The 24,980-nt window shown below is 38.5% G+C and overlaps 1 protein-coding gene across 11 annotated transcripts in view; it reads left to right on the top strand.

Annotated features, from left to right (window-relative positions):
* The window catches only part of CCDC68 (coiled-coil domain containing 68), a 39,806-nt gene that overhangs the window by 8,556 nt on the left and 6,270 nt on the right, over positions 1 to 24,980 (top strand). For 4 of the 11 annotated variants that reach the window (XM_037016393.2, XM_073213092.1, XM_073213094.1 and 1 more), the window contains 10 exons: positions 1,261 to 1,357; positions 3,173 to 3,305; positions 4,422 to 4,508; positions 6,914 to 7,054; positions 7,970 to 8,095; positions 9,500 to 9,628; positions 13,793 to 13,875; positions 17,155 to 17,250; positions 20,300 to 20,405; positions 21,698 to 21,781. In XM_037016393.2, coding sequence (XP_036872288.2) covers positions 3,189 to 3,305; positions 4,422 to 4,508; positions 6,914 to 7,054; positions 7,970 to 8,095; positions 9,500 to 9,628; positions 13,793 to 13,875; positions 17,155 to 17,250; positions 20,300 to 20,405; positions 21,698 to 21,781 — 969 coding nt within the window. In that variant the 5' untranslated portion in view covers positions 1,261 to 1,357; positions 3,173 to 3,188. Of the gene's footprint in view, positions 1 to 1,260; positions 1,358 to 3,172; positions 3,306 to 4,421; positions 4,509 to 6,913; positions 7,055 to 7,969; positions 8,096 to 9,499; positions 9,629 to 13,792; positions 13,876 to 17,154; positions 17,251 to 20,299; positions 20,406 to 21,697; positions 21,782 to 23,376; positions 23,460 to 24,980 lie in introns of those variants that run through there. The other 7 variants (XR_012121225.1, XR_012121224.1, XM_073213095.1 and 4 more) reach the window with 5 other exon arrangements.

The raw sequence follows: 24,980 nt of genomic DNA, 5'->3' as shown, positions 1-24,980 counted from the left end.
ATAATAGGAGCAACAATATTAACCATTACTGTCAATTTAGTGCTTTCTGCAACCAGGGATTTAAAAAACCCTCATCTTTACAACTCCAGGTGTTATCACTCGTATTTTACAGATATGTAAGTTGAGACCAAGATTTTAGATAACTTGTTTAAAATGGCCCAACCAGTAAGTAAAAGAGGTAGGGTGTTTGGAGAAATCTCAGTAATTGAGGAACAGAATTCCTTCCTTGATCTTAAGAATAAAGGTCATGTAAGAGAGTTTATTTTAGGATGTATAATGTGAGGCCCCATGTGTTTTCCAAATTATGAAGGACTGTGAGAATGTAGTGGGATCCAGTCTAAAGAGTGATTAATTCCTATGATGAAATGCCTCTTGCCATTTCTTAATGTACACAATATATAGCATACTACAAAAAAAAAGAAGATTAAATCAATCTAACGGAACTGTAGATCAAAGGGGATGGAGCTGGGGAACAAAAACTGAGACCAGATTGATGGCTCTGCTTGCTCCTATTTTCCCATTGGTTTACCCCGTGCCACACCCTCACTCAGGGGTCAGCAGACTTATTCCGTAGAGGACCAAATATTTTAGACATTGCTTGTCTCATATTTTCTCTGTCGCAACTACTTGACTATGCTGTTGTAGGGCCAAAGCAGTGTAGACACCCAGTAAATGAATGGCTGTGGTTATTTTAGAGTAAAACTTCACTTATGACACTGAAGTTGGACTTCCTGTAATTTTCATTTGTCATGAAATGTTATTCTTTTGATTTTTTTTTGAATGATTAATAAATGTAAGAACCACATAGTTCATAGGCTTTCCAAACAGGGGAGGCCAGATTGGGCTCATGGGTTGTTTGCTGACCTCCCACCTCTGGTTTCCAGACACGTTGCTTATTGTCTCTATGGGCGTTTCTTTTACTTGCGGCATTTAAATGCAGTTTTGCATCAAGACTTAATCCCAATATCAGGCAACAGAGGTACTTCCACTTACATTCTGCCAAAAGCAGGCGTGTAGAGCTGCTGCTGACGAATGAACTTCAGCCAGAACACACAGAAGCCATAGTGGCTGTCTAAGACGATTATGATAAATGGGAAATTCTCGATATATTCTGTCAGTTTCATCTATGATTAAAGGATAAACGCAAGCCTTGTGTTATCCCCCAGAAGCTGTCGAGTATGCAATATGAAAACTCTGTGCTTTAGCAGCACTGGTCATTGTTAAATTCTAAATAATTTTATTGTTGTTTTCTCTTACCAGGAAAGGTAGCCTTTCTGTGATGGAAACACCCTTGAACTTGGGTGTCCAAACGACAAAGGTTTGAATTTGAGCTCTGTTAGTTTTACTGTGATCTTGGGTAAGTGAACAGCACCTACGGGAGGCTTGGCTTCCTTCTCAGTAAAATGAGATTAATAATCCTACATCGTGGGGCTGTTGGTTTATTTTATTTTATTTTTTAATTCTTTACTATTTGTTATGGAAATTTCAAACAGAAACAAAATAGGTAGAGGAGCATGCTGAGCCCCTGTGCCTTTGTTCAGCTTCGCCAAGTCCTTGCATTTTGCTTAATGTCTTTCATCTTTACTCCACCCCATTTTTCCCTCTCTGCTAGAGTATTTAAAGGCAATTCCAAGAGTAATATTATTTCACTTGCAAATATTTCTTATGTATGACTAACAGATAAGATCTTTTAAAAGAATATCAAAATTCCATTACAACCCCTAGCAAAACTACAATGATTGTTGAACATCAACTTTCCCAGTTGTCTCCAAAATGTCTTTGTTTAGCTGGTTTATTTGAATCAGGAGTTAACGAACATTCGGATACTGCATTTGACCATGTGTCTCTTAAGACTCTTAATTTATGGAAGTTTCTTTTCTCTTCTCCCCATCTTTCTTCATCTAATTACTCTGTAGAGGAAGCTAGTTATTTATCTCAGAAAATTTCACAGAATTTGTGTTTGACTGATTCACCTTACAGAGTCATTGAACATTGTTCTCTTGTTCGATATTTACTCTTAGACATAGAGGCTAGATTAGATCCGCAGGTATGTTTTTTAAAGCATCCTTCATAGGTGGCGCTTTCCACTTGTGATTGGGCCACATCTAGATGACATAGGGTCTGGTCATCTCTTTTTTTTTTATTATTTTTTATTTTGGTATCATTAATCTACAATTACAGAAAGAACATTATGTTTACTAGGTTCCCCCCTTCACCAAGTCCCCCCTACATACCCCTTCACAGTCACTGTCCATCTCTGTTAGTAAGATGCTGTAAAATCACTACTTGTCTTCTCTGTGTTGCGCAGCCCTCCCCTTTGGTCGTCTCTTTTTTAGGTTAGTTATGTTACGTGTTTTAAAGTCACTCCAAATAATTCAGGTGGATATGCCACCAACTGGATGTCCAGATATACTCATGTTTTATCTGTTTCTCATTTTGGAGGATTTCCTTTTTTTTCCCCCATTTTTATTTGGTTTTATTTTATACCTAGGTGAAACAACTATATTCTTCAATGTCAAAACTATAATTCACCAATTTTCTCCATCCATCCATCCCTCCCTTCTTGTAGAAATTATGGTGCTGTACATCCTTCTCTGCACCATGACTTTTCACTGACTCTAAACAGTAGATAGTTTGACTCAACCAGTCCTCCCATGGGCATTTGGGCTTTTCCCAATCTTTTACTATTACAAGTAGTTCTTTAGTAAATGGCCTTTACAGGCTATTGAGAGTTAAATAAATTGCATCTGTTAAATGTTAGTCTGTGTGAAGTTTAAAGTGATATACATACATATATATAGGTGAACACGTGATTTTGTTGCAAGTATATTATTCTAGTTCTACAGACATTTATTAAGCACTCACAATGTGCTAGAATGTAAAGATGAATAAGACGTAAGAGTCTCTACTCTTAAGTCTAAAATGTGGAATAAAAAGAAAATTTTCACATTTTTCCTTAGATAATTTAATTTCTAAGTTGCTAATCAGTGTTTGTTTCAGCAGCTATCATTTTTTATATTAAATTAATTCTTGGATTTACAGATAAATATACAGAAATAAATAATTTATAATATTTTCTCCTATATCTGATTACAGTGCTAATACAGAACTTTCAGTTTATAAACCACATGATCAGAGAAGTCAGTTTTGTCTAACAGATTTATGTTTTCAGGAGGCCAGAATTCACAATGACAACAGTAACAGTGACCACAGAAATTCCCCCAAGGGGTAAGGCAGAAGATAATTCTGCCTTGTATGAGTCCACATCAGCTCACATTATTGAAGAAACTGAGTATGTGAAAAAGGTATGTGAGACCTGGAAATCATGTCAGCATAATAGGATTTTTCATAGGGCTTGGTGGGCTTTGTTTCTCCCTCCATAGGACACGTGAGGAAGAACAAACCTAGTTTGGCAAAGGACAGTCTTGATAGCTGAAATTTAAACTCATGTTTAGTAGTTTCTCTTGAGGATATGAACTTCTGCTCCTACCTTGGAGTAACATTGAATAATGGGCCAGAAGGGTTCAGAACCCCTATCAGCACTTTGTCACACAGTATTCACCACTGAACTTCCTACTGTTTTATATCATTTCTCCATTGTTTCATGAGTGTTGACATTACGTTTCCAAGTAGGTGTTTGCACTTACTGTAGAGTTTCTGTCTTTCCTTACCTGTACCTTTTCACAATTCAGGTTTATTACCACCAATGATTACATGCTGGCATGTTACTTCATTAAAGCTGTGAAATCTTTTGGGGATCCAATGATCATGGCTGACAGAAGTATATACTTTATGAAATGTTTCTTTGAACAGAAGAAAAAATTTGGACGTAGATAGTCTGTAACTTATTCAGATCGATTAATTTATCTTTGAGTGTCTTGCAATTCCATAGGTCACCAAGACATGGGACTTATTTTTCATGCATAAATTCATATTATCTCCTCTTAGTAATTATTCTGTAGTAATTACTAAATAGTAATTATTCTCTAGTAATTACTGGATAGCAATTATTTTGTAGTAATTACTAGATAGTAATTGTTTTGTAGTGATTCTAAATAGTAATTGTTTTATAGTAATTACTAAATAGTAAATTAGTTCTAAATTACTACATAGAAGAAAATAGAACTAAATGGTATTAAATACTAATTACTAAATAGTAATTATTTTGAAGTATAATATGCATTTAGGTAATATATTAGGTTTGACTGAGAAATCATTACAAAGACCAAATGCTCATTTTCTGCAATCTCAACAATCTTAGCCTAAATTCAAGTTAGGTTTATGGCACTAATTTACATCTGATAGCAGTATACATGTATTACTTTCTAGTAAATCCAGTACACTGTATCTGGTATAGAGGAAAAAAAAGTATTTGGCATTAAATACCTTTGAAAAAAATATAAAATATTTTTTGCTTCTAGATTCGAACTACTCTGGAAAAGATCCGAAATCAAATTTTTAAAGATGACATAGGACACAACAGTGAAAATCACAAACTGAATATAAAGGTAAAGAATTTATCAACATCTACCACTTTATTCCTGCAGTGCATAAAAATAAAGTCATATAGACTATATTTAAATAACTTTTTATGATTATTAAATTACTCTTTGAAGCTTTTAACAATCTGCACTTATCCTTGCTGGGTTATGCCAAGTTAAACCTCAGGAGAAGCCAGGTGTATCTCATCAATGTCATTGCTACCCACTCACTCTGTGGTATGACCACAGAGTATATACCAGAACATAGGGTATGAGGCATAAACCTCATCTCTATCATCCTCAGCCTCCCAGACTAATACAACTAGCTCCAATTATTTTCTTAAGTTAAGTGCTTGGAAACTGGAAAAAGGTTAATGTTTGTGAATGGGAAAAAACAGAAACTCAGTTTGGGCTGTGTTAAGTTGCCTATTGGTCCTCCAAATGGAAGTTTCTAATGGGTGGCTGGATGTCTTATTCTGGAGTTGAGGGTAGAGGTCTGGGTGAGAAGGTCCAGGCTACCAAGTAGAGATTTGGGGAGAACAGATGGTATTCAAAGTTCTGACACTGGAGGGGATTACCAAATGTGTGAGTGTGGGAGTTCCTGAAATTTCCAATATTTAGATGTCGGGGAGAAAAGAACAATCATCATCACTGGAAGCTGAGAAAAGAAGCTAACGAAATACAAGGAAAAACAGGAGAAAATGGTGTCACTGAAGACAAGTGAGAAAGGGTTTCAGAAAGTGGGGAAGGACCACTGTGCCAAATGTTGTTCATAGGTAAATTGAGGACTAAACCTTGACCATTGTAAATAGCAATGTGGAGGGAGGGGGGCTGTTGGTGACCTTGGTAGGAGGAGCTCTTAGAAAATAAATATGAATTGTGCTGCCAGGGTGTCTGCATTGTTGGCCATCTCAAACCACAGTAGCGCAGCAGATAGACCAAGCTAAAAAATACCAGCCCCTTCCCCTTCAGTACCTGGGCAATGTGCCTTTTAGGATATAGCCATAAAAGATGTAAGGCTTTGCTACTCTCAGTGTAGAGTCTGTAGGTTCAACAGTGTTAGCATCAAGGAGCCTTTTAGAAATGCAGGATCTAGAGACCCTCCCCCACCCCTTCTGAATCAGAATCTGTATTTTAACCAGATCTGTCACAAGTGATAGATATGTACATTCAAGTTTCAGATACACTGATCTGTGACTTTGTAGCTATCTACCACTGCCAGTAATCTACGTACAGCAACAGTCTTTCTGTCAACTAGTTTTTAACAAATTAAAAAGAAAAAACAGAAAATAAATAAAAAAGAAAAGAAAGTACTCTGTACATGGAGAATGAGAGTATACTGAGAGTATACCAGGGTCTGGAGTAGAAAAAAACAAAACCAGGACAGAATTATGGGAACTCTATTATTTATAGACATTGTATTCTTTTTGTTTTTTATTTCTAAAAATGTAGCCCATACATTGTACTGGAAAGAAATACAGGCTTTGTTGTTAAACAAACTTGGATTCCAATGCCGGTTCTGGCAGTTAGGGCCTTGGCCTTGTTTAATGACTCATTTCAATTTCCTCATCTGTGCAATGGACATAGTGTCTGCCAGTGTTTGAGTACTCAAAGGAGTGTATATAAAGCACCTAAAAGACTATCTTGCACATAATAGATGCTTAATAAATAGAAGTTGTTATAATTATAGGGAATGTGTAATTGCACAATAGTTCCTCTGTCTTGATAATTTGGAAGAGCAGAAAGGATAGGATGGACAATCAAGAGACTGTCTCATGAGCTCTCTCACTCACCTGCTATGTAAACTTGGGCTCTGTACCTCAGTGTTCATATCTGTAACATTGCTGTGACTGAGTTAAATGGTTTCAGATTTCCTTTCCACTTCCACATGCCCTTGATGGTATTTGAGAGTTATTTTATACTTCAAGTGTATTTTCAGTGAGCTAGAGCTTACATAGAGTTACACTGGCAATAATATTGAAATCTCATATCTCTGATTAGAAATTCGGTATGGGATGATTACAATAAAGTATCATTGAATATTGCATACTGTATACTGTAACCATCAGGTCTGATTATATTAGTTTGTAATGCAATGTACACAAAGTGCATTTATGTTTACAACTTAGATTTTTTTAAAAACTGGCTTGGTGGGTATTATCTCCTAAAAAGGCCTCAATAGTATACTTACAACTGTAAAAGTACAAAAGATGTCCCTCTACCTCTTTTTAATATGAGAATCTATTCAAATTTGAGCAAATAGAGAGGCCAGCTGCTTCATACAGAATTCCTCATTGATATTTGAGATTCAAAAGATTTATTTTTGATAAATCTTCCTTGATTTATATAATACTGAGTGATAACTATTATTGTTAAAATTTGTAGAGGAAAGGAAAGTCAGGTGTCTGATTTTCCATGTTTATTCATTTTAGCCCTGTGGGAACATTCAGAATGGCTGTGATTCTGAAATGGATTCCTCTTGTTGCAGCTGGGACCTGCTCATGGAAAGGGTGAAAGGAAAAAACCTACAGCTTGTAGAAATGAACAAAGAGAATGAAGTATTGAAAATCAAGGTATGACTGTTGGGAGACATTTCTAGTTTTGTGTTTTGAGCCTTTGAGCCAAAAGCGCAGATTCGTGGATCTGTGAAAGCAGACAGACATCCACACACATCCAGAGACCTGACATGCGCTCACATGTAGAGAAGCATTTTTCTATTTCATAAGTTAAATTTCACTGTTTTATTTTAGACACTACTTTTATTATTAAAAAGATCTTACAAAAGTTCAGCAGGTATAAAGGTTCAGTTGTGTGAAATGAATGAATTCTAGAGATGAGCTCTACAACATTGCTCCTACGTTTAATATTATAACACACATTTAAAAATTAAAGAGGGTAGGTCTCATGCTGTGTTCTTAGTATAATAAATTTTTTTAAGTCTTTACATATTTAATACATATTAATTAGAGCACTTATAGTCAAATATCTCATTATTTTGTTGAGTTCCTCTATTGTTGAAGGCTTTATATTTCCATTTTTTTGGTTCATTACACATGCAGTCCTGCTCAGTAGGTAAATCTTTGCAGCCATTGTTTCTTTACATTAAATCCTTGAAAGATTCATCAGACTTTAGCTTTACTGGCCTTGGTACTCCAATCTTGTCAGGAAGATACATCTTTTAATACTGTTGTGGATATATGATAAAAGGCTTGCAAATGAGTGGCTAAGCTGATAGGGCTTTGGAGGGTGTGGCCTATAAACGTAGAGCACCGACTGCAAATCCGCCTGCATGACAAGGTGGGGGCTTCTCATTTTACGTTTCCCTCTTCCCAGGTAACAGTGTCTTTTCTCCTATCCATTGTCTACATGGGTGCAAAGGGTATACTTACGGCCTCTGTGTTTTTAGCTGCCCATCAAACTGTTCTACCTTTAATCCTTTTTACTGTAAATGTCAAAACATGCACAGCGATCTTTTTTTTTTTTCCCAGTTGGAAGCCTCTAGAGAAGCAGGAGCAGCGGCTCTGAGAAATGTGGCCCAGAGATTATTTGAAACCTACCAAACACAGTCTGCAGAAGTTAGGAAGAAGTATGAGGACAGTAAACACCTACTCCAGGTATGGAGCTGGCAGCTTGTCTGTCGGAGAACTAACATCCAGCAGGTCACGTCCCTCTTTTTTAGAGTTAGACGTGAAACAGTGGACTTGGCAAGCCCCTCTGGACTTGATTTCCTTGTCTCTAAAATGAAAGAGTTGGGCTAGATATGTGTTTTCAAAGTATTTTTGTTCCTAGAATACATTCTTCAGGCTAAACAAACCAAAAACATATATGTATGTGTACCTATGTATTTTAAAATATGTTAAACTAATATATTTCATATTTTAATACGTAAATATTTAAAAATGTAAAAACCATAAATATGTATATGTGTGGGTGTGTGGGTGTATATATATATGTATATATATATATCATAGACACACACACATTCTTTTTTTTAAGTCTGAATGATACATTCTGGACCAATAAGACTATCTATAGAATATATACTGGAAAAGGGGAGAAAAAAGTGTGTGTGTGTGTGTGTGTGTGTGTTTGCCAAAACTCAACTGGGAAATTTTTTCATGCTGTGTTAGGGTGCCTGGGTGTCTGCCATCTCAGGCCCTAGGAAGGTCCCCAGGGGAGAGCAGTAGGGAATTCGCATGTTTTCATGCCTCAGGATGTAGTGATAACGGTCACAAACTCCCCATGCATGCAGATGCAGATGAAGAACCTAGTCCAGTGAGCAGGCTTGTGTGGACCCTCTGTGAGCAGGCTTGTGTGGACCCTCTGTGTGGGCGGTGGGTCCACAAGGGCTGGAGTGCAGATGTTTCCGCAAAGGGGGTCAGCCCACCCTGGAGCTGCCCAGCAGGACTCCCACCTGGTGTTTTCAAGGGAAGCCAGACACTTTTTTTTATACCATAAAATCTCAAGCTCCGTTAAATACAGATGAGTCTGTGCGTGTCAGTTAGAAGTCAGTGGAGGCACTCCCAAATGTGGCCTGTGGGCTGCCAGATGAGGACTTCTATGGCCTTCTAGCACAGCTCTTGCTATTTACCTAGGAATAACCCCCTGATACCATGGGGATAATGATTCTGCTTTCATGACACTTTCCAATTAAAAATGAAGCATTTTTTTCCTGAACATATAAGATTTTAATTTTTGTTTTAGATAAGTTTTCTTGAGAAAAAGTCAAGATTTTGCTTTTCTTAGTGTCTCTTTTTCTTATCCCAGTTCAGGTGGTATGCTTTATGGTAACAAATGTAATTACTCTAAGAATAATATTTATATATTATGAATTCTGCTGTGATTTAGTATTTTAGTCCATTAGATTTATTTGGAAGGGAATACTGAATTCAAAAGACTAATTCTAAACAAGTGTGGGTTATTATTTTTTTTTGGCTACTATGAAAATTACAGAGGGTGATAATAGCTGTACAAGTATAATAAAAACAATAGTCTGACAGCTGTTTTTCTAACCAAAGGTTAACAAACTTGAAAAAGAACAGAAATTGAAACAACATGTTGAAAATCTGAATCAAGTTGCTGAAAAGCTTGAAGAAAAACATGATCAAATCACAGAATTGGAGAACCTTGTCCAGAGAATGGAAAGAGTAAGTACCTTGGAGAATTAAAGGGACAGGATCAGGATGAAAATTAAAGAAAATAACACTAAAACAAGATAACATTAGGTGGAGTGCTCTTTGCAACTCCTAAGACTTTAGGAACTACTCAGTGATGTTAGTTTCTTCCCTCACACATTTAATATGATCTGCACAGTTACTGATTTACCTCTACAAATACTGCAGTCACGTCAGTGTGAGTTTCTCTTTCTAAAAAATATATGGTTTAGAAAGGGGAACCAGGTGAGGCTGTAGATGGAAACAATGGAAAAGGTCATGAAATATACCTATTGCTAAGAATAATGTGGATCCCTGTAATCATAACATTTTTATGACTTACAGTCAGTGAAGTGTCCATTTTTTGGCCAAGTCAAACCTATGGCTGCATTAGGACAGATATAGTTCACACTGACAAATGACAAGCTATAGACATTAGAACTTTCAAAAGAGACAATTTAGGAAAGAGTAATAAGAGAACAAACATTGTAAGTTTCACGTAGTATTCCTGCCAAGTAGATGGCACTCCAAATATATACAAAAGGTGAGCACATAAATTTAATTTTGTGTGTCTCAGAATTTAAAATCCAGACAAGCCAAGGGATATTTTTAAATAGCAAAACAAATAGAAAATTGGCATCTTTGAAACTGAATTGGGGAGGGGCAGATAAGAATGTAGGCTTTGATTCACAGACACTGAGAAGTGACTAGTGACTACCATGGGGGAGGGACTGGGGTGGATGGGTGGGGAGCGGGAGGGAAATTAAAGGGCACAAAATTTCTCAGTCATAATATAAGTCGGTCATAGGGATGGCAGTACAGCATGGAAAATACAGCCAATGATTCTGTAACATCCTCCTATGTTGACAGATAGTAACTGTACTAGTGGGGGTTAGGGTTTAAAAATGTGTGTAACTGCTGAACACTGTGTTGTATGCTTGAAACCAGTATAAGATTGTGTATCAACAATACTTGAATTAAAAATAGACTATATCTTAAAAAAAAGAATATAGGCTTTGACTTCTAATAAATATTGCCCCCCAAATTTTTATATTTATTTTATATTAGTTTTATTTAAATTATTTTATTTAATTTTTATATTAGTTCCCTGATTTGCCTCTGTTCTTCTCAGCCTTATTTTGTGTTATGAGTCTGCCTGAGTTGATGCCATTTTAGAAGTATCACTTCCAAAGCATCCCATTTCAGTATTCAGGTTTCTTGCCAAAGGAACTTTGATTAATTTTTATGTATTTCCCAAGAATCTAATTCATAACACTTTGGATTTGGTTGAGTTTTTAATCTTCATGAAGGTCTTATGTGGACATCACAAAAATTAAATTGCCCAAATTTAACTGAATTTAATGATAGTAATATACAACTATGTCCGTTGTGCAGTGGGTCTCTGAGAGTTTTACTTTAGCCAGAATCACTAGGCTAGAATGTCCTCAAGCAGCTAGTTTTCCCAGATATGACAGTTTATAATTATGATGTTTGGACATTTAGATGAATACTTTGTAATAAGTTATCCTGTAGTAAATAGTTTAGCAAACTGTGATAGCCCAAAGAATGTTTGAATTTCAGAAAGGAAGACAATTCCAGAAAGCAAATCAGGTTGATTAACCAGCTTGACACTTAAATTTAGACTTGGATCACCTCAAACCCAGTAATACGGGGTCAGGGTTAGTGGCCAGCTGTCTGCTCTGAAAATTAGCTAAAGAGCAGTGGAATACAATTTCTATTTCCTACAAACTCTAGGAAGTCTGTACTAGATGTGAGTTTGTCTTAGAATTCTGGGATGCATTCACTCGACTGTTTATTCAACAAATATTTGAGCACCTTCCATGTACCAGGCAGAGCTAGAGGCTAGACATCGGTTGTGAGTGAACCAGGTATGGTCTCCATGTGCAGATCACAGTGTAGGACACCTGAGCTGTCTGGGACTCAAGACACTTCCCAGATCTCCCTTCTTTCATTCTGCTAGGGGTTCTTAGGGAGGCTGAGTATTGAAGGTAGGGGAATGTATCTCAGAATTAGGTTAATTGGGCTTAGATCCTGGCAGATATGTTTAGGAAGTGATGGCCTGCCTTTAACTTGATATTGACCCGTAACTGTGGGCTATGACAGCATAAGTGGACAGGGTGCCCATGGGTAAGCAAGGCCTTGCAGTAACCTTCCAGAATAGTCTAGTTCAGTGTTTCCTAGAATGAAGCCTACTGGAATCTCTTAGAGGTGGGTCCTTGAGTGCAAGGACAATGTGCAGGAGTTTTGTTTTTTTTTTTAAACATTTCTGCTTTAAAGATATACTCTATTTGTAAGGCAAACAAACAAATAAAACCAAAGAAGCAAAGCTAGTGACATCTTAGTTGAAGGAAATACTGAGACTACAGGCTGTGTTGAAGGACTTCTTGGGTGGGGAGTGTGTATCAGAATGAGAGGTGGTGGATGCTGAGAACTTCGTACTAATAGAAAAAGACATAAGATCCAAAAGGAAATGAAAATTCAAAAATGAACATCCACTGCGAAGGCTGATAAATACTGCCCTGGTACTGGGTGGCCCCTGGAGAAGGATTCATTTTCTACTCACTTGAACAAGCCACTGCTCCAGTAAATAGCCATTAGTGGTATGAGGTCTGGTAATGAACACATTACTTAAAACCTTCACCATCTGTCACACTTTAATCAGGAATGCAGTGAGAATGAATTCCATAAATACAGTGATAAGACAGCAGAAACACCCAATAAGAGCATTTTAATATGGCATATGGTCCTTTCGCTGGCTCTGTAATTCTCTTGCATCGTATTTGTTTTCCAGTGTCATTGATTTAGCTCTATTAGAATTTTAGAGCTCAAAGGCTCTTTGGAGAGCACCTAGTTCCTCCCCATCATTTTGTAAATGGGGATGTGCAAACAGGAACTACTCCACAGTCCATTCCCAGTTCAAATCCTTTCCGTTATGGCCCTACCTTCTCTGATGCCAGGTAACAATTATATCACTGATTCTGAAATCATTTAGATGTTAACATATGGCAGTGATTTAAATTGGTGTCCACCCCATTTTGGTTAATAACTCTTGAGCTCCCTAGTGGTATGGTTTGGGGAGAGGGGAATGCCTACTGGGAGGTGCTGTGAACTTCTTTCACTCTCCAGAAGACGCTGTCCCTGAAGTGCTAGCTGGTATAGTCTGATTTTCTCTGTTGTCAGAGAGGATGTGTAAAGAGCCCAGGCTACATGCTAGAGCTTTGGCCATGGCAGAATATTTACTGGTCCAGTCATCAGGTCTGCCTGAACTCTAGTTATGAAGGCCCATTAATTGGAAGTAACTCCATTAGGAAGAATGTTTACTTAATGATCATTTCCCTCCATACAAAGTCAAAATATTTTATCAGTGATGTGTTCTTTGTTGATCAAGTGTTGTCATAAGCTTGCAAGGCTTATCTGTGATCCCTCAGAAATAATTTGAACACAGTTAAAGCTACACCAGAACAATCCTATGTGTGACAAGAATGCTCCAGGAAAAATCTGAAAAAGTATAAATTTAAAAAATGAGCACATAAGATATAAAGTGTTTGGCAAATTAAAAATGTTATGTATTGAGGTCCTAATATGTGCCAGAAAAGCATGGAAACCTTTCATATATGTTATCTCCCATCATCCCAACATTTCAATACAGGTAATATTACCCTCACTTTAGGGACATTCAAAAAGTCAAAAGCATGACTCAAACAAATAGAGAATGAGTACGTATCCTTGGATACCAACAGCTCAGTCTAATGCAGGAGAAGCAGGTGTAATGGTCGTAGAGCCAATGCTAAGAGATGAGCAAGCAGTTTGCATTTGGGGTGCAAGGGAGAGAGGCAGGAGATGTCTTACTGAGCAGGGGGTATTTCAGCAGTGGGCTGGAGGAGGAGCAGAAGTGAGTGAGGGGAGTGAAGACAAGTAGTCCTGAGCTGTCATTGAGCTACTGGTAAACCGCCCAGGAGCATGCCCAATAGGCTTCGCTGGGGTGGGCTCTAATAGCACCATGTGAAATGAGCTCTTTAACTCAAAACGTATTTCTAGTATTACAAGAAGCATCTTTTGTGAACAGTCTGCAAGAATGCCTTACCAAACACACACACACAGAAAAATAAGCAAAAATGATATTTTATTTTCTCCTAGGAAAAGAGAACACTGCTAGAAAAAAAACTGTCTTTGGAAAACAAGCTGCTGCAGCTCAAATCCAATGCTACATATACTAAAAGGTTTGCAAATCTACCTCCTGAGTAAAAGCAGTTTCTACTACCTTTCCTCTCCATTGGTCCGCCCAGCCTCCCCAAGGAAACAGGAAGCCTGAAAGTGCAGGAGGAAGGGCGATTTCTTAGGATTAATTGTGTGCCTCCCTCCCCACCCACAGGGACATCAGGAAGAGGACAGAGTTCACCAGGGGTAAAAGGAAACTGGTGGGAGGGTTAGTCATTCTGAAGAGTGAATGAGCCTGTGCCCTCCCTGTCCGCATTCCTAGAGGTTGTTGTTGGGATCTCAGCCCCCCTGATGCTGCTGATTCTGTTCATGGGTCTCTACCACAGCTGGCATTGAGTTGGCCAGCCTGCAGGTGGAATTACAAGATAGTTCTGTGGTGCTCCCCAAGTTTGCAGAGAATGAAGGAGCTACTTTGAAAAAGATCCTTAGTTCTTTGGACTTACAAATATTCACAGTTCACAAGCAGTCACAGTCCTTAGTGTGCTGGGGGTGGGGATGGGTTTATGTTTATCACCACAACTATCTTATGCTCAGCCACTGTTAGAACATGTCTCTGGAATATCATGGAATAACTCATATCCTAAGAAATTTCCTGAAATTTTACTTTTCTTTTTTCTTCTCTCTTCTCTTCTAATGCTAAGCCTATCACAGTCATTTGATGTTTTGATATAATGGTTAAAAGTCAAATCCATTTAAAGATCTTATTTCATCCATCTAGAGCTGTTGCTCCTTCAGATAGCAACAGTTATGAACCACAGAATGTACAAATTCTTACTCTCATTTGGTGATATTTTTTCAAACACTCCTCTCAGTCTTTTGATTTTTTTCTAGCATTTCTCTTTCCTGTTATCTGTCTTTCTCTTCTAATCTTCATATGCTGTGCCTTCTGTCTGGCTTATATTCATGTATTGGACCAAAGTGCAGAACTGGGCTGACCCTGACAATTGCACATATGTATTTGAAACACACCAGGACACCACTAATATTAATTTCCCCATATTTTTCCCAGTGAACAAGCATATAGCCCCAGAAGGTGGTTTTCTGAGAGTTTCGTAGTACGGTATGTCTCTGTAGAGAATGAAGGAAGCTCTTGGAAAACATCCATAAGTCTTTGGAATTACTTACATATACTCATAACTTAACTTGAAGTAAATCTCCAGCTTGCCCATCTTTTTTTTTTCCTTAAAGTGAATTTTTCCATACAGCAGAACTATTGGCAGGTGGAATGTACCTTCCGTTAGGAGTCCAGACAATTTTAAGTTTAATTTTTTTTCCTTTAAAAAATGATTTTTTTATTGATAATAGGGTTGGTCAGTCTTTGAGCCAGAAAATATAACCACTTTAAAAACCAAACTGACCTATTCTTTCTGTTCTATTACATATAAGCAGTTGTTATAAAGAAGTCTCAAAAGATCTTAAGGTTTTAGAAATATCTTGAAGGAAGTGGATGTTTTGTGTTTCCAGAAAGGTGTTTGCACAGCCAGGCTTATGCAATTTTCATAGATTGTTAGGTATCACAAATAGTTATCTTACATTGAGCCGTGTGTAGAGGTAGTCACTTTGCTAAGAGACAAAGAAAGGAAATTAGGATGAGCTGGACTCTTTTGATTAAAGTGGTAGACTCTTGGTTAAGCTACCACAAAAAAAAGGATTTCTGTTGGATTAAGATTGAATGGATACAGTCATAAGGAAGATGTACCTCATGGGAAGACAGGAGGGCTGCCCTTAAGCACTTATGTGATTTTAAAAACCAGATGAATTTGTTGCTCCCATTCCATCATTGATACAGTTTCAGTTTTTCTAGTTCTTTGTTCTTCCTATATGACTTATTACCTTGCCCCTCTGTTTTTCACCATCTGGTTTATATCCTCGGTATTTTCCTTTCTAATTCCAGAGGAAAGAGTCTTCTGGCCTAATACTACTTCCCGTATTGGGCAGATTGATCATGCTGACCAGTCGCTCTGCTGTCATCCAACCACTGGCGCTTTGGCTGGTACCCACTCCCCGTCCTGTGGGTGGCCTTCCCTTCCCCAAAGAATAGCCTGTGGCTGCTTTCCAGAGAAAGGGCTATGTGGGTCAAATTTCCTTTAGATGTAGATAGTCTTCCCTGAATTTCAGTGAGCTTCATTCTGCCATTTTGATAAAAATATTCAATATGCTCTAACTTGACATTTCTAATATTAAAAAGCATCTCTGTTTACTTAGCAGTAGTTATAAAAGAATATCCTTTAGTGAGAAAAAAAGCATCTTTGAGGAACATCTTTAATTCAGAAAAAAATTAGTTTTTTCCCTTGTATATGGATCTGTATATATCATTATAATACGTAATTAATCCCAGAATCAGCTCTTATTAAAACCAAGATGACTCCTTATTTCTACTACCATCACTACGAACTAACTATGGTGGTTTGCTGTTACAGAGTAACGCCAGGTACTTTATTTAATGTAATCCTTCCATCAACCTTTCAGGGAAGGAACTGAGCTTCTAATTAGTTAAGTGATTACACAGTCTCTTGGAAGTTGTTGGACTGGGAGTTTTGGCTCCAGAATTCTCATAGCAATGCCTAGCTCAGTCTGCTATAGAGGAGATTTGACTTTCATTTCTGGAGACCTCTGAAATCTTCTTTCAGATAGGTTTCCTCAGTCCCCTATGTGTCTGTGAGCAGAAGGCAGTTTCCCAACTTGTCCCTTTGCCCTGTGACATCATAGACAAATACACAGGCCCATTTAGAGTTGCCGTTTGGGGAAACACAGAAGGTGTACCTCAAAAATCCATTGCAAGAGGATAGCATGATGCCAGAGAGCAATTCAGTCAAAGCCATTATAATAGCAAGGAGCAGGGGGAGATACAGCAAGGCTCAAAAATGCTACCCTGTGATGGTATGAGTTAACTCAAAGATGTATTTTAAAGTATGCTGACAAAGGGATGGAGAGACAATCCTCCATGAGTGCAAATTTCCTTTGACCAAGTCTTTAGCAGTCATTGGTTAGCAGAGAGATTGAGAGTATGTCTCTTGCCAAGCACTTACTCTATGATCATCCCATGTTACTAGTTAAAGGCAAGGCCATTCGGTTTTACATTTCTGCGAGTTAAAAATAGGACTGACTTCCTTTCTTGAATAAGGAATCTAATAGGAAGAAGAGCAAAAGTGGTGCTGTGTTCCCTCTCTCGGGTGAATTGAGAGAGCATCCTCAGTTCCCTTCCTCCAAAGGGTAGGGTAACGATTTTCCCTCTTTTAATTGGAGCTTTGTTTTTTGTCTGCTCCCATTGGCATTTCTAGGCTGCAGACTCTTCCAGCTCCAAGACTGGATATAGGAGTAAAAAGAGAGCCCAGGGACTCACTCCTGTGTCGCTCCTTGGATCCCAAGGTCCAGAGGTAGTCTGTCTTGTCTCCCCCCTTTCAGAGTCTTCTTTGCTTATGTATAATCTCCAGGTGTTTAGTTCTACTTAATGGGAAAAATAAGGAAAAATACATCTGCTACATCTTCCCAAAGCAGAAGTTTTCTGATTCTATTTCATTTCAGCATTTACTTTATATTTATATTGAGGCATTGGGAGGCAGAGCATGAATCCCATACAGACATTTGTTAGGAGGGCTAGGCCTCTCTTCCTAGGCTGTCCATTGTTATGCCTTCTTCCTGCTGGTTGGCTTGAGCACCTCTTTGTTGAGACTGAGTGCTTTAACTGAAAGATAATTAACAGAGATAAAAGGGAGCTCAAATGGCAGCTTATTTCAGTGAAGTCTCGCATTTAAAGACCTTAAATGGATGACTAGGTTTCATGTTTATTGAACAATCCTGAGAGATTTTCTGCAACTCCTTTAGTCACTGTTCAAGTTCATTGATGCAGGTTTGAAGTCTGAAAGCACTTGCTGAGTTTTCAAGAGTGCTTCTAGAAATGTTTTTCTTCCATCTTGAGACGTTTTCAGATTTTTATTCGCCCGCAGTGGCTTGTATGGCAACACTTTCATGGTATGCACTGGGAAGTTTCCTGAGCTTCCTGTTATGGAAAGCATGATATCTACCCCACCTTGTCCTTCTAAAACTGCCCTTTTTTCCGTTTGGACCCAATGTTTGGGGTTTTCACAGGACAGTGAGACCATTTTGAGTACTCACTTGAATATTTTTATAAATTTATTTTTTAAATTTTTAATGAGTTTATGAACTTTTTATCAATATTCATAGCCAGCCTACCTCTGCAAAGCACCCCAAGTTCCTTCTCATTATTTCCTAGGGAAGTCCTGCATCTGACTGTACTTAGCTCCTTTCCCTTCTTCCCTTTTCCCTCCCTCCTGGGGCAGTGTTGGGTCTTAGCACCATTTGTGGGCCAGAGTTCTGTTTGCCTTCTGTGTTCTTGGGGTCTTAGTGTCCTCAACTCATCATCTTGTGGGATGCCTCTTCAGGTCACTTTCTAGATTTTCTGCTGGGGTACCTGTCCTATTGATTTATAGATGTTCCTTCTATATACTGGATACAATGCCTTTATTAGTCACTTGAGTGACCAATATTCTAAGGCTATCCTGTTCACTCTCATTTGATAAACAGAAATTTTTCAGTTTTGTTCAGTCAAACTCAACCAGTCTTTCCCTTTGTGGTCAGTGCTGTGTTGAGTTCTAGTCCCAAAAGTCTTTATGACAAATTCAGGCAGATGCTCTTCTATATTTTCCTTTGAAAGCTTTTTGGATCCCCAGCTTTATTTATAATTGAAATGGAATTTATTTTGATTATGAGGTGAGGGTAGGATTTTTCTTTTTTTATATGACTACCCAGTGCTCTCAGTACCATTTGTTGAAAAGACCATCCTTCTTATAACATTCTGCAGAATCATCTTTGATATAAATCAAGTCTATTGGTCTATCTCTGTGATATATATGTATATGTAAAATAAAAGTGGCATGGATAAGGCATGGTTTGTTTTATCAGTAAGACTTCTATTGATGAACATTTAGATTGTTTCCATTTTTTATGCTACGTACAATAATGAACTACATTTTACAAATATTTTGTGACATGTGCAATTGTACAGCATTTTTGTAGTATAAACTATTCAATTCCATAGGCTACATCATGACGGCTATCATTGCATATTATTTTTACTTGTGCAAGGATTCCTATAGTCTCACAGAAAATTTTTCTACAGTAAAATGAATTCTTGAAAAAAAATCTCATGTAACACCAAAAAAGTAAGACCATCTTAAGTGTTCCAAGTTCCCCTGAAAATTGCTGGGCTCTGAAATACTATGTTATATATTAAAAGGTATTGAGACACCAACCTTAGTGGTTTAGAGCTGTGCTGCTCAAAGCACTTAAAGCATGGTCCTTGGACCAGCAACATCATTGGCAGCACTGGAGCATGCTGGAAATGCAGAATCTCAAACTCTGCTCCTGCCTACTGAATCAGAATGTGCATTTTAGCAAGATCCCTGTTGATTTAACAAGATTGTCCCATGTGTGTTAAGTTTGAGAAGCAATATTTTAGTACATTCCATGAGACAAAATGGATACTCTTTTTTCTTTTCCTAATGAGATCATATTCTATAGTGTCACATGGATCTCCATGACCTTTGTAATATTTGTGGAGGCTATAAAATCTGAATTGCAATTTCAGTGCATGTTGGAATTATTATATCTGTTATACCAACATTTAGAAAGCTTGTGTGAGTGACTCTGAAGTCCCCACAACTCCCACGTTTGGTGATCTTGCCACAGTGCATGTGGCCTCATAACGTTAACAGAATTGGCAAGAAGAGAAATAGTCAAAAGCTGTATAATCAGTTATCTATCTAAATGGAGCTTTGGGAAAGTATGAATAATCTAAATTCAAACTCAGCTACTCTTTTTTCACAACAGTTGACATGGACTCAAAATAGTCAGAATTCAGTTTCCTCCTTTTTTTTCTTGCCCTATCTATAGGTAGTAGAATTACTAAATGTAGGAAGCCAAAAAAAAAAAAAAAAAGGACAAACATAGGAGATCCACAATAAATAGTAACCTGGTATCATCAGAATTGGTTTCTGATATGCATGTAAATTCTCCATCCCTGGCCCCATGTTCACCTCTAGCCCATAGGCATCTGTGCATCCTGACGGATGCTAGGTCTGCGGATGCTTATTGGCAAGACAGCTAAATATATAAGTGCTTCACCTTCAATTTATTCATCTACCTGCTGGAGGCAAGGAGTCACAGGGGTCCAGAAAGGAGCTATTAACATGAATCGATATGGTCATTTCTGAGCTAATCAGAGGCTGCTTCCTGGCTGTTTATCCTCAGTGCGTCTTGTGTGGCATGTGGGGCCCCGGGCGTGTTACCCGCTTGATGCCCAGTAGCAGTGTAGGGTGTGAGGAGAGCCAGACAGCACAGTGGAAAAGTATAGCTGTAAAATGCATTAGCAAATCTCTTTCTTTCTTTTTTCCTTTGCATCTCCAGCTGCCAAGGTCTTCAAAAGGAGATTTCCCTTCTCCAGGAGCAGATCTCTCATCTGCAGTTTGTGATTCACTCCCAACATCAGAACCTGCGCAGTGTCATCCAAGAGGTCAGACTAATCAAGTGTGTTTCTGTAGCAGATGCTGTGTGTACAGTGAGACGACTAAATCCAAGTAACTTGTCTGGACTTAGCAAGCAGGAAGATTCTTCTACCAACATTCCCTTTTTATTGCCATGTAACATGGCTCTGTTTTTATAATGCTTTCTTTTGTCTGTCAACCCCTATAATGGTCTCAATGAAGATCGTTGGGAAATTGCATTTAAACTGCTCTTTCAGTATTTCAGTGATTTTTTTTAAAAGTGCTCTGAACCAGGTAATGTACCCTGTTCAGATTTTGTAGGCTAGGAGATTTCAGCCCTTTCTTGAGGAAAAAATGATCTGTTTTCATAACCTCATAAACAGTAAAATGACTTAGGAGGTGTGTTAGGACAGGGGTATGGCCTGGCCCTTCTCTGGGGATATCCAGGCAGGTAAAGAGAAAAGACAATTGTGGCAGCAGCCAGATGGATGGTGGATTTGAAAGTGATTGAAGGTTACTTCAATGTATGTGTTGATCTGGTTTGGGGTCTACTTTAGACTTAAAATCAGACCTTCATTCATTTTTTTTACTACCTACTATTTGTTTCCAAAAGGAGTCCTTCTAGATAACTCAAATGCCTTCCTGACATAAATGTAGCACTTGCATTTTCTCAGCTAGGACTTCACGAGAGGGCTGGGAAATTGAATCATGGAATTGGAGAGGCAGGAATGACTTAGGAGGCATCCCACGCTCTCATTTTACAGATGAGAAAACTAAGTCCACAGTAGTCAAAAGACAGAGCTAGCAGTGGCCCCACTGGCCTTAGAATCATGTGTTTCCTCTCTTCCTGCCCCATTCTGAACTTTGCCCCACCTTCCCAATTCCAGGCTGTCTCTTGGCAGAGGTCTCTCTTCCAAAGCAAAGCAGGCTCACATCATCGGGCTTCCGGTTGGCTAGATCTCTGCCTCAGAGAGCTTCCCCTGCCCGGCAGTAGGCTGTGTCATGTCCGTTGGCCTCTGCCGCTGCAGGGTGAAACGTGACATGGCTGAGACATAGGATGAGCAGAGCTGCTTTCCCCAGGGTGCACTCCGGCTGAGTTAGGTTTAAACAGGTTTCTGTCTGCTGGCTCTCGCCCCCAGGTGCCTGGTGCTCTGCTCCTTTCTGTAGCGCACTGAGTCTGCGCAGGCTTTGGGATTCGATTTTTTTTTTTTTTTTTTTTGATGAGCATCGTTTGACCACAGAATCTAGTACAGTTTCTAACTTAAGTAACTATTCCCTCTTGTCTAACAAGATTGTTCCAATTGTGTTTCCTAATTTTTAGATGGAAGGATTAAAAAATAACTTAAGAGAACAAGATAAACAAATCGAAAATCTCAAGGAAAAGGTGAACATTCTTGAAGCCCAGGTAAGGAAGGAATCTGTTGTGCATTTCAGCATGAATGTGAGTATGTATGTGTGTGTGTGTATGTGCGTGTGTGTTTGGTGTATCTGTGAGCCTGTTTTGAATGTGTCGTGTGTGTGCTTGTGTGTGATGATGCTCCAGTGTGACACTGTTGCTGAGTATGTCTGTCTGTGAATGTTGTGTGATGGGTGTGATTGTCTTTGTGTGAAGGGACATGCATGGGTCTGTGTGTAAAATATGAGTGCCTTTTTATGAGTGTTGGTATATATGTACATTTATGCATAAGAAATTACAGCTTTGCGGGAGAGGTGCTCTCAACAATTATTTTCCACTTCCTAGTTTTCTGAGTTATGGAAACAAATACATTTTTCTGTGGTATTCTTTCTATCCTAGCAGTTTTTCCCCCATCCATAAGGGGAATAAAATTCACTCATGTAACTATCCTTTAAAAATGAAACCAAAGCCTTTAAGGTTTTTAAACCTCTTTTAAATATCATGAGAAAATTTCTAACTCTACCAAAATTGTTTACTTTTCTTTTTTATTTTGCCTATCTTTTATCATCCAAGTGGACAGTTCTGACATTCATCTCATACCTCATACATTTTTAGCTTCCGCACTAATGACTTGCTCATATGGAAATACATCTTCAGAAATTACTCCATTTTCTGAACTTTGAAGATTATCCTACTTTATATAATTACCAGCATCCCTAAAATTTAATTTAACTCCAAGAATGTGTTGATTGAAGATTAAATATGCAAAATTAGGTTCTCTTAGAAAACTGTATCAGTAAACTATCCTTGGAGAGAGTCATAATAATGATAAGACATTTCTGGTCCATGATTTGTAGTTATGTAAAGTAATGATGTAATAAAAACTCATAAATATGGCTGTTCTAGTTATAGGAGAAACAAGACAGCCCATGAACTAAAAATAAACACTTAAATCTAGTATATGAAATAAATAAGCATGGAAGTTGAAGTAAATGAAAAGAAAGTCTAACATCATATCTCTAATGCTTTTGTATTGTTTGGCACTTGACATCTTGAGAAACTAAGAGTTTATTTTAGAAAACATACAATAGCTGGAACTGTCTAGCCACAGATTATTTTTATTCCAATACTTGTTGTCATCATGATAATTGTGTTCCAAATTGCTTCATGATTTTTAAAGTACTGCATAGAGAGGAGTTCTACTCAGCTGTGCACTTGACCTTGTAGCCTGCACTTGTTGGGAGCATGTATGTGATCTATCTCCATTATATAAGAAACATCTTTAATATCAATTTATCAAATCTGAAGTTCATTTTCTGGGTGAGTCTTAAGTGTTTAACCCATGAGATATCACAGTGAAATGATTGATGTGTGTGAAGAGATTCGCTCCATCTTTTAGTTATTACTCAGTATAGATCCTGACAGGCAAGAAGGGGTGAAATGCACATCTTGTCTCTGCTTTCCTTACGCCAGTGGTTCTTCATCTTAGCTGCACATTAGAAGCATCTGTGGAGTTTAGAAAATGCCAGAACCCAGACTGCAACCAAATTAAACAGGATCCGTAGGAGTGGGGCCCAGGCACTAGTAGATTTTAATCTCTCCAGGTAATTCCACTCTGCAACCAGCCCTGGAAACCACTGCTTCCGTCCAGGGGTTCTCAAACTCGAGCGGCCATCAGAAACATCTGGTGAGCTTCTTAAAATACATTATCTGGCCACCCTGGAGTTACGATTCAGTAGGTCTTGCTGGGGACTGAGGATCTGTAGTTCTAAGACGTTCCTGTGCTGACAGTAGTGATCCCAGGATCACAGTTTAAGAACCGATGCCGTGGTCTTTCTTTCTCCCTTCTTTCCTACCTAGGCCATTTCACTTTGTCTTCAAGGTCAGCTAAATCTCCTCATGTATAAAAATGTAAATTTTTTGATTTACACTGCTTTCTGTTTGTATCTGTTATGTCATGATTACCTGCTGCCTTATGGCATCTCCTGAATTGCTTTTATTTATTTATTCATTTATATTTTTTAATGTTCCCGTGTTTGTTTTCTCATATCGACCATACTATGCATCTGTATACTGAAAGGGACGATAACCATGCTCTCTGCGCCTCCTCATATTCCCTCTGCCTCTGGCTTGGTGCCATAGACATGGCAGGGCCTAACTGATCAGATATGCGTGGCGCTAGATGGTTGGGGTAGATTAATTGTTGATTAGTTGCCTGACAGTTTGCTTTCTTCTGTTTCGTATTTATCATACCTGGAATCCCTTCAGAAATCGCAGAATCTCTCTCTCTCCTGGGGCTCACCATTTACTCATTTGTGATATAGGAGGCTAAGCTAATTCCTCTGGTCACAGTAGAATAACTTCCTGCAGGGAAGGAAGCATGGCACTTGGAGTGAGACAGGCCTGCACGAGACCGGTGCCCTTGTGTACCACTGCTGCATGGGCCACCTGTGGGTTGCTTGAAGGAAGTTACCCAGCCATTTTGAGTTTTGCCTTATTTCTTTAATATGCATACTAAATACATAATATGCATGTAGCAATAATAGTTACACTACACTTATCAAAGAAAAGAGTGTATGGAAAGCACTTGGCAAAAGCTTGACCCTTTCTAAGCACTCAGAATAATTAACTCTTTTGCTTCTGCCAAAATTCTTATGTCTCTTCCCCAAAACCTTACACTTTGAGGTTGGCTTCCTCCAGACCATCAGGTGGACTCTCATGAAATGCCTTTAGAACTTCAATTACACAGCCCTCTAAGTCCCTCATTTCCCACTAGGAAATGAGCTCGTGAACCTCCAGGTCTTAAAGCTGCAGCTCCTCCTGTCACTGAGCCACCCAGCTACCCTCCAGTCCCCCTCCTTCCTGTACTGGTATATCCTTTAAAGACCTCTGGCCGGCCAGTGCTGCCAACTGGTAACTCAGCTTTAGACACGAACCTTCACTTCTGTAAGCCTCACTTTCCAGATCTGTGAGATGGGAGTGCTCAGCTTGGCTGTGCTGTAGCACAAGTACTAGCCCTGACCTTGGTAGGACCACCTGACTTGGAATCTGAGTTCTGCCATGAAAATGAAAAAGATGTTGGCCACTTAAATTCTTTGGACCTCAGTTTTTAGCTATAAAAATGTTACTTGGACTAGAAAATTACAACCAATTGACTCTAAGTTCTAAAATCTGTGCCAGGAAGCTGAATACATATTTTTATCACCTT

This window comes from Manis javanica, chromosome 9 (genome assembly GCF_040802235.1).
Source record: "Manis javanica isolate MJ-LG chromosome 9, MJ_LKY, whole genome shotgun sequence".
In the NCBI taxonomy this organism is placed as follows: Eukaryota; Metazoa; Chordata; class Mammalia; order Pholidota; family Manidae; genus Manis; species Manis javanica.
The sequence above is the reverse complement of the archived record's forward strand: the minus strand, read 5'-3'. Positions and strand labels throughout refer to the sequence as shown.